Genomic DNA, 13,352 nt, shown 5'->3' with positions numbered 1-13,352 from the left:
CATCTGCCTGTGGAATATTTGACAGTGGCAACATGTACATGTACATGTAGTAACAGGTATATGTTCATGGTGTTTCTTTCCTTCTGCGTGTGTAGAATCTGCGTGTGTCGCCCGCACCAATACCTGACAACATTGTGGAAATAGTTGCAGTTGAAACAGAGAATTTATGCAAGTCCTCAGCTGCTACTGCATCTCCAAGAAAGACAGCTGGTAAGCTACAATGACAGGGGCGTCACAGGGCCGTTGGGAGTGGCACAACGGGGGTGTCCCCCGGGAGAAAAAACATCGGATTTTTCGGCCAACAGGCCACGTTTTAGCGCTCTACAGCCACAAAGGAGGGTTCTCCTAGCACTTATCAGACAACCCCACTCGTACTCCAGCTCCAAAATTACTTCTCATAGATTTGTTGGTCGTACTTCGTAGGTAGCCAAAGCAAAAAGGAAGCCATTGCCCTCGAAAAATCGTAAAATCCGAAGTACAAGCGTGCTGCTTGCTGCACGTTCTAGCGCCAGCCGCTGTACAAAAACGCATGTTATTACCACAATGACGATGATATTGCTTTCACAACAATGACCACAACCTAACTGGGTTATCAGTAGGAGCAGTGACACAGCCTTACTGCTCCAAGTAGGATTTAGAAGAGAGTGCAGGGAGAGCAGACCGGGCCGGTCTAAGCAAGGAAGTAATCGGCATCAGAGGTGAGCACGCAGCATCGCAGATTGTCTCGAATTGCGCATCACACCAGCGGCAAAATTGCTCCTGTGCATGCAAGTGGATTTCCTTGCACTTCTCAGTTTGGAAAATGCTCGATTATGATAATTCTGCGTGCGAGTGCACTAGCCCTGAACATACCTGTAGGTGACCCGTTTGTGGTGTCTCATAGCCTACCTCACGACCTTCTGCTTTCTTTCTGCATCACTTGTATCTTGCAGGTATATCATCTCGTGACGACCACATTGAAGTCTGAATTTGAAGTGCGAAGATGCTTCAGCAACCACATCGTACTTTTCCATTGCTTTCATTGTGCTTCTACTGTGCATGTGTGTAACTTGTGGGGTATACATGTGATGACATTGTATGCTGGCGACACGGTCAGATTTTGTCCATGCGTGTAACGTACACCTGCATGTTATGCATCGAAAAGGATCTGCCACTTGCGATCCTGGGACAAGTATCAGGTCAGCTTTGTCTTGTGTGGGCTGTACCAGATTGCTGTTCACTTTTCTATCTGTTGGATATGTGACTTTCTGCAAGTCTCTGGTGTATGGTGGCCACTTCTTTGCTTGTCACTTTGTATGATATTACATTCTGTATTCGCTGCTTCCATGGCGTGGTCTGCAAACTACAATCCTTGGGCAAATGTCATGTTTGCTATGTTGTGCTTTGGCCGTTAGCTTGTCTACACGTTGTAGTTGAATTATTTTGTTCCACAACTGACTTCCTGAAGTACGGTGGCCACTGCTTTGCATGGCATTTTACATGAAGAATTTCCTGTTTGTGTCGTGTGCATGTGCGTATGTGTGCCGTGTGCATGCGTGTGTTTGTGTATCTGTGTGCGGGGTAAGCGAGGTGGAGAGGGCTGGTATGTATCAGTGTGTTATCGTACTCTCATGCCTACATACAGTACATCACGCGCGTGTTCATCATGTTTACCTTCGGGGTTGGGGTGGGGAGGGAACGGAAAAAGAACTGAAATTATCCATATAAAAATCGCTCTGTGAGCGCTTCTGAAAAACCTTTACTGGCGCTGCCCCGTCGTAAAAGTAAGAAATTAAAACTGGCCCATTAGAGAGGTTAAGATGCACGTTATTTCTGACTTGACGTGCAATTTCACGTCAAATTTGGCGAAAAACTCCAAATTTCGACGTGAGCAGCAGGTCACTCGCATTGATTTTTCGACGTGCGAGCAAATAACGCGAGCTGAACTTTCGCGTCACGTCAGCAATAACGTGCATCTTAACCTCTCTATTGTCCCCCCATAATGTGAACTGCTCCACCTAAATCGCGAATGACGGGACCCGAAGGCACCAGTAGCACGAGGTCAGGAGGGCACAGGATCACAGCACATCATAGGGTAACACCATCACTAGTACATGGTATCAGTGGCAGTGTAACTTTGCTAGTCACATAGTTACTTCCATCGGATATCCAACATGGGAGTTCATCGACGACCATGGCCTGTGGACCAGCGTCCCCAGCTGCATCCACAGGTAGGAACCTGATTGATTGATTGATTTTATTTGGATTCGCGAGACCAAATGAGCAGCAGGAGTGCTCAATAACAGGGTAGCGAATGGTTGAGTTGTGCTATGTGACAATGTAGTGTGTGCGGAGGCCCAATACGATGTAAGGGGATGGGAGGAGAGAAGGCCAGCGGAGTGTCAAACTCAGAAGAGGGAGGAGAGAATAACTGAAGTACACATTTTACACATTAACTGTGAGAATTCAAATAAACCAGAAAAACAGCAAAACGAGTACACAGCTCACGAGAATAAAGAGGACTGGAGCACAGAATTGAACTGCTGAAGTACACGGCTGACGAGAATAAAGACAGGAGCACAGAAATGAACGGGAGGCAGTCTAGGCAGAGCTGGTTGTGGGTCAAGCCGGAGCCATATGCTGCCGATCCATAATATCAAATCCGGCATGATGACAGATAGGAAGTACTTGCTTCGACTAGCTAGAGTGAGGCAGCGTCGCGCCCGCCACAGACTACCGATCTTCCTAGCAGTAGCAGTGCGTGAGATGCACCGGTCAACTTGCGGTTGCCAGGCCATTCGTTCATTGATTAAGACGCCGAGGTATTTCGCGCTGGTGGTGTGCGGAAGGACATCATTTCGACAGCGTACAACCACGTCCGGCTGCTGCCCACTGCTGCTGGTAAAAACCAATACATTGCTCTTCTTTGCATCTAATACAAGACCGCGAGCGTCCAGCCAACATGAGAGGGAGGTAACCACCAAGCTGAGCGCATCAGACACCTCTTGCGCTGTCCGTCTTGCACGTGTCAGGGCGATGTCATCCGCAAACTGCAGTGATGATGCCGGCGCAGATTCCGAGGGGATATCTCTGGTGTATATGGAGAGCAGCATGGGTCCTAGTACAGAGCCCTGCGGCACACCACAAGTGCACCATCATGCTACTGCTGCGTTCGGGTCACGTCATTCGCGATTTAGGTGGATCAGTTCACATTTGGGGGTACAATGAGCCAGTTTTAATTTCTTACTTTTACGACGGGGCAGCGCCAGTAAAGGTTTTTCTGAACCGCTCACGTTCACAGAGCGGTTCAAGTAATATGGAAAATGTAAATAATACTCAATATGCTACCTGTGGTGTGGTGCAAGCTCAGCACTGAGCTAAATCAAACAACGCTACATACAGCCTACACAGCCTCTAATGGCCGTCTATACAGTGCTGCGATGGCAGAACTTCACATCACCTTTCTTCCTCCAGCTATGCCTGTCACACCCTTTGTGAATCAAACACTAGTGGCAGGCCACGCGAAAATGAGAATGCGCGCAGCCAAGATTAGGCCATCATCTAATTCATCCATCATCCCCGCGATCACTCCGCCCGTTCAATATCCAACACCAGTCCCCAAGAAAGAATAAGGCACGAGATTTCAAGTTCAAGGGCAAAGCTAAAGCCAATGAATGGCACTGATTTTTGGAATTGTCGAGTAGAACGAAAATAAATAATCGAAGGCGATCATGACGGCCAGATTCGACACACACGCGCGTGACACAGTTTGGGTCGCGCTCGCGCGTGTATCGCGCTTCGCATTTGCTGCAGCTCGAGCGCGCCCATGATGAGTCTCGCGCTTGCGACAGGCTAGCCAAAAGTTGTCTTTTTTTACGAATTCTGTGACGTCATGTTTTGGAAGTATGTCCCAACAGTCATTCGCGTATTATTATGAATGGGCCCGGACACCTCAACACCAACAACATGCATCAGATACATGTTGTCAAATGAGCACGGAGGAGCGAACAAATCGAAAGAGCAGAGAAATCAGCAGTGAATGAATGAAGTAGTGTTGTTCGAGGGTAGTATTGATCAGAACTACATGTTACCACAGTTCGTTGTTCAGATCCAAGCTGTGTACATCAACCCAGTGAATGTTAGAGACGGGACTACATGATGTATTTACCTACTTCGAAGTACTTTTCAGTATGGTGTGTGATGGTTGAGATGTCCGTATTGACTACAGACCTTGTGTGTTGTACAGTGTAAACCTTGATCGATCTCGACGTGGAGTAGGTCCAGTGTGACTACGACCATGAGCAACGTGTGTGTAAACAAAACCAACCTGGACACCAGTATAGCAGCAGTCAACGGAGAACAGGGACTGACTAAGGGATTGCATATCATTCACCATCCACATCACACCATCGCCTGCGGGGACCATGCTGAGAACGCATTTCAAGGAGCTGTCCAAACATACCAGACTTTGACATACGCTTGTCATACATTTGTGCTATGTGTCCAAACTAGCCTAATCCATTCTCCCTGATGATGCCTGCTACTTTGTAGCAATCTATGTGGTGTGTGTTGGCAGGTATCAGGGTAGTGGAGATGACTTGATGGTGGCACTGCTGCTCTTGCCGTGACTAATGATCATACATGTACTGTAGATACTGGAAATGTAACAGATGTCTTCCCAGTACAACTCTCCACTATATACACTGGAGAGTAGTGAACACTAAATGTGATGTACACTTGACATCCACAACAAACAGATCATGAGTACAAAGATAGAGGAAATGAACAACGTTTTTCTTTCTGAAACTGATTGTTTTGGAAATCATCACATCCTGCGCTTCTGCTGCAAGATTTACAACTGTCTCTATATAGTTAATGCTGCATGCTACACACACAAACAGACAGGTCATTGCATAGCTAGGAATAACGGACATAGCTGGTTGGTATATCATCTAGCGCTATCTGATGTAGCAATCAGCTATGTATGAATGTCAGTCTCAACGAGGTGGCAGGAAAGGTACTGGGTGAACAGTATCGTCTTCAACACGCAAATGACCCGTTACCAACGGTAGTCTCAGCTTTCACATACATACGCATACTTGTTACTGAGGCAGACAGGTGTTGAAAATGTATTCGTAAATCCTACTAGATTTGTACTGCTGGGGACAACTACCAAACAAACATAACCTGAAAAAAGATAACACTCTTGTAGCGACACAATCAGCATAAGTTATTGTTACAGTACTTCTGTGATATTTCCACTATTGTCACATTGTCTTGAGTAGCAGACAATTCTCGCACATCCTACCGATGTTCTGTGGTGAGGTGTGAATTTTGTAGCTGTAGGTTATTTCTGTTTGTGTAAATCACACCAGTAGAGAACTTCCCCTATATATAGTCATGTAGTCTTGTAGTCTCTAATTTCACATTTCATCTTCATTATGATGGTCCTGATGACAGAAACGTTTGATCATTCACTTGAAAACGTTCACCACGATATGACTCGCAACCGTGGAGTGATAGGCAGAGTTTGCAAAGGCGCTCCATGGGATGCAGTAAAACTTGCCGCTGGAGTAGTTTATAGCTTATGCATAGCTTCGTAGCAGGTCACCATTTCATCACGTGATCTCATTACGGTAATGTCTGCTAACCCGACCGACCGGAATGTCCTGTGAGAGCCATATACTAGTAAGTAGAGGTATAAATATTACTACTTCATTTCTAGACTCAGTGGAAACAGAGGAGAATGTTGGGAGAGTGGGTGTTAGCCAACCATGGGGATAAAGATAAGTAGAGTGATATGAAAGAGTAGCAACAGCAAAACTATCAGCAACTCATGCTATTGTCTTTAATTCTTTGTTGCCATCTTCCAGAGGTCCATCGAATAGTACGGTAATAGGGTCTTATTTGACCGGACGAGACCACACGACGCTTGCAGAGCACAGCATGAACAGTTCACCAGCCACACTCCACGAAAGCAGTATTACTCATGACAAGTCTTGTTTCGTGAAAGGAATTCGGGTGGACACACCCATTCCCACAGCGCTGCACATCCGAACCAGTTCCGTTATTTTTACAACGTTTCGGCACTTGGCTATCGTCAGGTCATTGTTATTACCTGACGATGCCCAAGTTCCGAAACGTTGTAAAAATAACGGAACTGGTTCGGATGTGCAGCGTTATGGGAATGGGTGTATCCACCCGAATTCCTTTCACAGATGAAGCTGCAGGAAGCCTCAGCCCTTCTTCAAAGTCTTGTTTCGTTCCAAAAAGATGGCGGGGAACTCATCCGTGGAGTGTGGCTGGTGAACTGTTCATGCTGTGGTCTGCAAGCGTCGTGTGGTCTCGTCGGGTCAAATAAGAAACCTGTTAGTGTCTTTGTGCAATGTGCTGATCAGGACTTTTCAGAACAGTATGGAAGCGATTCAGCAAAGTTCAAAAGATTGGTGTTGCAAATGCTGAGACACACAAGATATGGAAGCTCTTTTTAATGACTGACATTCCATACGTTAGTATGACGGTATGTATTGCCAGCATAAACCTACTGTGTGCGATGAACTTTGCATAGTGACGTAGGCGAGGATGGGCGTCTCCTGTCAAGATCTTTCCACTGTGAGTTGTAGGATTGACAGTTTAGCAGATCCGTAGATGACTACACACACTAACCTACTGTACACAGATGCAAGTGAATAGTTTAGCAATGCCGGTGACCTGTGTAAGGATAGATAATTTCTCTGTCATTCTGCTAGTCTAGTGCATACATGTCAGTATGGGAGAAAGTGCTACTTTCCTTCCTGCATGACTGTAGCTGATCAGGGATGATGCGCATTCTTACACTGCCCGGCATTGGAATATTCCAAATCATCAACAGATCAAATCATCAACAGCTGGCATGACAGGTCAAATCTTCAACAGATCTCATGACAGATCAAATCATCATCAACAGCTCTTATGACAGATCAAATCTTGGACAGATCACAAGACGTATCAGTCATGAGAACACATCTTACCAGCAATGAAGTACATTCTACACTGTCCACGTGGTCCACTGTAAAAACACGTGGTTAGTTGCCCCCTGGTGGTGTTTTTGACAGTCCTGGACTGTCTTTCACTAGCGTCTTATCCTTATATCATTCATTTTTACAGAACACACAACGTGGAAGTAATTTTGTGTGTAAAAATGTGTGAGTGTGTGTGCGCTAGTACATATATATAGTGTGTGTGTGCTCGCGTGTGTGTGTGTGTGTGTGTGTGTGCTCGTGGGTGTGTGTGTGTTTTTGTGTGTGTGTGCTCGTGTGTGTATATGCGTGTGTGTGTTCGTGGATGCGCGCGTGTGTGTGCTCGTGTATGTATGCGCTTGTGTGTGTGCGTGTGTGTGTGCTCGTGTGTGTGCGATCCTGTGTGTGTGTGTGTGCGCGCGCGCTTGTGTGTGTGTGCTCGTGTGTGTGTGTGCTCGTGTGTGTGTGTGCTCGTGTTTGTGTGCTTGTGTGCTTGTGTGCTTGTGTGTGTGTGTGTGCTTGTCTGTGTGTGTGTGTGTGTGTGTGTGTGTGTGTGTGTGTGTGTGTGTGTGTGTGTCAGCATTTCGTATGTTGAATCGTTTGTGTACTTGGGCTCCCTCATCACGCCAGACACCCGATCCTCACCTGACGTCCAGCGACGGATTGCCAATGCGGCAAAGGCGTTTGGCTGCCTCCTACCAGTGTTCCGGGATACCAGCTTGACGGTGGCAACAAAGCGTCATTTGTACACAGCCTGTGTTCTGTCGGTTTTACTCTACGGTGCTGAGTCATGGGCTCCGCTTCGGCACGACTTGGATCTGCTGGACAACTTTCACCACCGGTGCATTCGCTCCATCTTATGTGTATCTCGGCGTCAGCAATGGGAGGAGAAAATCTCATCGGCAACGCTCCGTGCGCGCTGGGGTGACACTACACCGGTGTCAGACCTTGTTCGGCGTCGGCGGTTGGAATGGCTCGGGCACGTCGCGCGCATGCCTGCAGACCGTGCTCCCGTCCAGATTTTGTTTGGAAGGTTGAGTGGTCGTCGCCCTCCTTGTGGTCCCCGGCGGCGCTGGAAAGACGTTGTCCAGAGAGACATGAGGGCAGCTGGCGTGGATTCCTGGTTTCAGAATGCCCAAGACCGGCAGAACTGGAGGATGTTCCTTGCTGAGCCACCACCGCACACAGATGATTCGCCACCTTTGCGCTGCTTGCTGTGTGCCAGAGACTTCCGCCGCCGTAACGACATGGCCCGACACAAGTGCATTGCCCAGCGGAAGTTGCCTGTGTCACAACAGAAGGGTGCCAGGCAATGTATGAAGTGCATGCGGTGGTTGAGGAGCGCTGGAGGACTGGCTGTGCATCGCTGTCCTGTGTCCACGGATGTCCCCACTGTATCCATTCGCCATGAATCTGACTCTTTGCGATGTGATGTTTGTCGCCGCTCTTTCCGCTCTCGTTCTGGTTTGAGCCGTCATCACTGTGACCGTGCGAAACGGATGTCACGTGCAGCCAGGAACAACTGCCGTCATGAATGCGAGCATTGCGAAAGACGGTTCTCAAGGCCACAGGACTTGCAACGCCATGCCAAATATTGTTGACTTTGCGATTTCTCTCTCTTCTCTTCTCTCTTCTTGTCGTTGTCTCCCGCTTCTGGGAGCGGCGTGGCCCGATAGGGTAGCTGTACATAGTAGTAGTAGTAGTAGTAGTAGTGTGTGTGTGTGTGTGCTTGTCTGTGTGTGTGTGTGTGTGTGTGTGTGTGTGTGTGTGTGTGTGTGTGTGTGTGTGTGTGTGTGTGTGTGTGTGTGTATGTGGTGTGATGTGTGTGCGGGAAAAATAAATAAAAAGACCAAAAAGTAGGGATTCACTGGCCAGAAAAAAGCCACTTCAAAGCTGTGTGGTGTAGACCAGGCTGAATAGTGGTGGTCAATTCTTCAGCCTTGCAAGCTGTTGAATGGTGCAATCCCAGCACAAGTTGCTATGGCTTCTGCTGTAGCATCGCTATCATCGCCTCTGGCGATGGGCGTCCAATGGTCAATGGTGTGTGTGTGTGTGTGTGTGTGTGTGTGTGTGTGTGTGTGTGTGTGTGTGTGTGTGTGTGTGTGTGTGTGTGTGCTCGTGTATGGTCTTGTGTGCTCGTGTGTTCATGTTTGTATGTTTATGTGTGCACGTTCGTGTTTGTGTCTTTGTGTTGGTTTCATTCATAGATGATCTAGGAGTGCATGAACCGTTAAAAGTCTCTGTTGCAAAGGCAGTCTGTGTTGCCGGTCTCCTGTATTGCTATATAGAACATAGGTTGTGTAGTAACATATCACTGCAGAACATACACTGACCACGTAGACAGAGAGATGTTCAAATTTCTTGCAGTACTGCATGGTCACACAGTCTAATCTAGTCTAGTAACTAAGTTACGTATTCTCACAGCTACTAGTACACTGTATCATGTATTATTCTAGAAATCATCATTGACTTTAGGGGCCGTCCGGGGTTACCGATTGTTTTTACAAAACGAAAAGTTTTAGTATTTTTCAGCCCCCACCCACCCACCCACCTTTACTGCAGGTGAAACGAATTCCGATAAAATATTGATGTCAATTTTCGACACCCAGAAGTAACTGGGCATTCTCCATCAGCATTCAATAATTATTTTCAAAACGAAACTCCATCAAACCCACCCACCCACAAACGAAAACATTTCGTTTTGAAAATATTATTGGTAACCTTGGACGGCCCCTTAACAGATATTCACATACATAGGCATTCCTGTGATCATGGCTGAACATGTGTGTGTGTGTGTGTGTGTGTGTGTGTGTGTGTGTGTGTGTGTGTGTGTGTGTGTGTGTGTGTGTGTGTGTGTGTGTGTGTGCCCTTGCGAACACCCTTGGTGTACCCGAGGACATTGGTCACATCGAGCGGGAACGGTGTTTGCGCTGGCTTGGACACGTGGCACGGATGGAAGATCCCCGGTTGCCAAAGTGTGTTCTCTTCAGTGAACTGCCTGCCCCGCGCCCCGCACATAGTCCACGCAAGAGGTGGAGGGACGTCATTATGGATGACGTTGCGTCGGTTGAGCCACGGGTACCGACATGTTGATGGTACGGTGCAGCACAGAACCGTCCGGAGTGGCGTAACTTTTTCGACCACCCAAGGCACCCTCTGCTGCTGGCTACGGTTCAGCCTGCGGCCGCATGTTCTATCAAAGCGGCGACCTGAAACGCCATCAGTCATCCTGTCGTGGACTGGAAAAATAGCAATGCGCTATCATTGCTACGCAATACGCAAGGTCAAGGTCAAGGTCAAGGTGCGTGTGTTTGTGTGTATGTGTGTGTAGGTGTGTGCGTGTGTGTGTGTGTGTGTGTGTGTGTGTGTGTGTGTGTGTGTGTGTGTGTGTGTTTACCATGATGAGCAGTTATGGCTAAATCTGATGAAAACCCAAAATTATTTGTTACATATACCTCCCACTATCATCGTCGCTGTGTAGTTTGTAAAATGGATGGTATGCACTCTCCTTGTGGCATTTCTTGTTATCGAGGTTCAGTGACGATTTTCCACTGATAATGGTCACAAGAAAAGTTTCTGGATTTCAAACGGAATGCTTCAAGTATCTTGTTCTTTTTGTTCGTGTACATAACGACACAGCTAAGTATTTTTCAAACACTCCTTCTACATGTACGTGGTATTGCTCCATCCTTGCGGTGTTGAGCTTGTGTGTGTGTGCGCATGCATGTGTGTGCGCGTGTGTGTGTGTGTGTACATGTGTATGTGTATCTGTCCACACACACACACACACACACCCATACACACATACACACATACACACACACACCTATTTTGACGTTCTGACACCCATGATCTGAGTCAATGTTAGCGATGCTACAGCAGAAGCCATAGCAACTTGTGCTGGGATTGCATCATTGAACAGCTTGCAAGGCTGAAGAATTGACAGACACTATTCAGCCTTGTCTACACCACACACAAACACACACACACACACACACACACACACACACACACACACACACACACACACATACACACACACACACACACACACACACATCCACATGCATGCACACGTGCATATACGCACGAATATACATGTACGAACACAATAACTATAATAATTTGTATGTGTGTATTATACACACACGTACTTGAAGAATACTCGTCATATAATTATAATATCATCATGAGATCCCACTAGAGAGGAAACTAGTGAATTGCAAAAACAACGTCTAAACATTACTACACTATTACCAGATGAAAATATTTGCCAAGAAACCTGCCACCAGTAAAGACATTGCACTATGCACAAGTAAGAACTATGTGAGTGGCAAGGTGATGATGCTATGAATATTAGTTCTCAATGATCATTTTCATCTGTGTTTTCTATTCTCTCATTTCTACTCACTCTATACAAGAAACATTTAAACAAAATTCACTAAACAATCTACAAACATACAAACAGACATACAATGTATATGTACATGTATATGCAAAGAAATGATCACACATATCAACTAAAACCACATCAACAAAAACCAACAATTCAATGACAAGAATTCTATCAGCGACAGTCCAGAATTATCGAAAAAAATCACGGAGCGAAAACATCCAAGTACAAGGTCCAAAGTCTAAAGGTCAAAGGTCAACATAGTGATCCCTCAAACTGACTGAAAATGAAGAAAGGAATGTTCATCGGCAACACAAACGTACAGACACACATGCATACAAATACACACACACACACATACACACACACAAGCTCAAGTATATTCATACACGCACTTACAAGTACGCACACACAGCAATACTACCACGCATGCACACATAGACACGTGTAATCCTAATCACATACACAGACGGACTGTATGCCAGGAAGAAGTGATAGACGAAAACGAAGCTTTCTGCATGAGGACAGAAATCCGTCCATGTCAATCCTCTCACCTCCTCATTCCTCACTCTCACTTTCTCCTTCATCGCCATACCCGTCTTCTTCTTCGTCATTCTCCACTTCGTCGGAATAGCGAAACTGCATATACTGCACACTCAGATCATCTCTGGCCATGGCACTTAGAGCATCGCGCAGCCGCGGAGACACTAGAGCACTTTCAGGCATCCACAGCTCCTTCAGAGATGAGCAGCTCTCGACAGCGGTGGCGAACAGCTTTGCTTCGTCGTCAGCATCTCGGAAATCATTCCTCGCCACTGTGAGCGAGGAGAGCTTGGGCAGACTGGGCAGCAGGGACGCAAGCACCGGCAGAGCTCCCGACGAGAGGCAGTCGTCGTCCAGGTACAGCTTCACTAGGCGTCGGCACTGACTCAGCGCACCACGAATGGTTTCCAGGAAATCTCCAGTTATCTCACTGCGACGGAGTGAGAGGAACAGCAAACTCTCGTGTTGCTGTTGAATGATTCTACTGACGATCGTAGCCGAGTTCTGCTTCATCCCAACCTTGTCCAGCCACAGCTCTCTCAGCCTCAGTGCTCCTAACAATGGTGCTAGCTGGGTTAGACCTTCCATATCCAGTACGCAGTCAATGAGACTGACGTACTGGAGATCTGGGCAGCTGCTGCAGACTGTGGTGATGACGTCAAGGTTGACTGCTGGATCGGTGCACTTTTGACCTCCAAAGTCCACTCCCCAAAGTCCTGTACAGCGGTGTGTGTTGCTGTGGACGGTGGCCATAGCATTGCTGCTGAACAGGTTCAGGGCTGTGTGGAGTTCTCGCAGTGTTGACGTGTTGGATGCGATACACGCTGCGATATGGGCCGTGTGACGATCTGTTAGGTTGTTCACTTGCAGGTTGATGCGCGTAAGATTGCGTAGTAGAGCCATGCCATCAGCCATGCATGCGTACCCGGTATCACCTATACCACAGTTGAACAGGTTGATGCGGGTGATGAACTGGTGGTGGTGAATTATGACTGCGTTGATGGCCTGGCAATCGGAGGGCGAGAGAGGAACGCCGCCGAAATCTACTCCGTACTGCTTGATGATGGCTTGCATGCTGGGGATGTCTTGGATGCTGCTGTGCTTGGTGTTGACGTGCTCGGCGAAGACCCGGAAGGCGTAGAGGATTCGTTGCTTTCGTTCCGCGGCTGCGTTTGGCTGAGCTGCTTCGTGGGATTGGGGAACTGGCGGAAGCTTGGACGTGGGAGTGACGGCGAAGCATTGAATGGCCGATCCTTGTGCCTCGTTGGCCAGGCAGTCGTGCAAAATTTGTGTACTGGCACTCGGGACCCGATCCGTCCAGATGGTTAGCAATGAACGAACGAAATGCTGGCAGGTGATTCTGGTGACGGCTGGGTCAATCCTGCGGCGGACCACTTCCGAAGCAGACACCAGGTCGATCCTGCCAGCCAGTAATTCAT

At 47.4% G+C, this 13,352-nt stretch overlaps 1 protein-coding gene across 2 annotated transcripts in view; it reads left to right on the top strand.

The window, feature by feature from the left end:
- The window catches only part of LOC135820712 (uncharacterized), a 10,730-nt gene extending 9,252 nt beyond the window's left edge, over positions 1-1,478 (top strand). For both annotated transcript variants that reach the window (XM_065333718.1, XM_065333717.1), the window contains 2 exons: positions 96-210; positions 933-1,478. In XM_065333718.1, the coding sequence (XP_065189790.1) occupies positions 96-210; positions 933-967 (150 nt within the window). In that variant the 3' untranslated portion in view covers positions 968-1,478. The remainder of the gene's footprint in view (positions 1-95; positions 211-932) is intronic.
- Positions 1,479-13,352: the final 11,874 nt, after the last annotated feature.

The sequence above is a fragment of the Sycon ciliatum genome, chromosome 7 (genome assembly GCF_964019385.1).
Source record: "Sycon ciliatum chromosome 7, ocSycCili1.1, whole genome shotgun sequence".
NCBI lineage: Eukaryota > Metazoa > Porifera > Calcarea > Leucosolenida > Sycettidae > Sycon > Sycon ciliatum.
The sequence above is the reverse complement of the archived record's forward strand: the minus strand, read 5'-3'. Positions and strand labels throughout refer to the sequence as shown.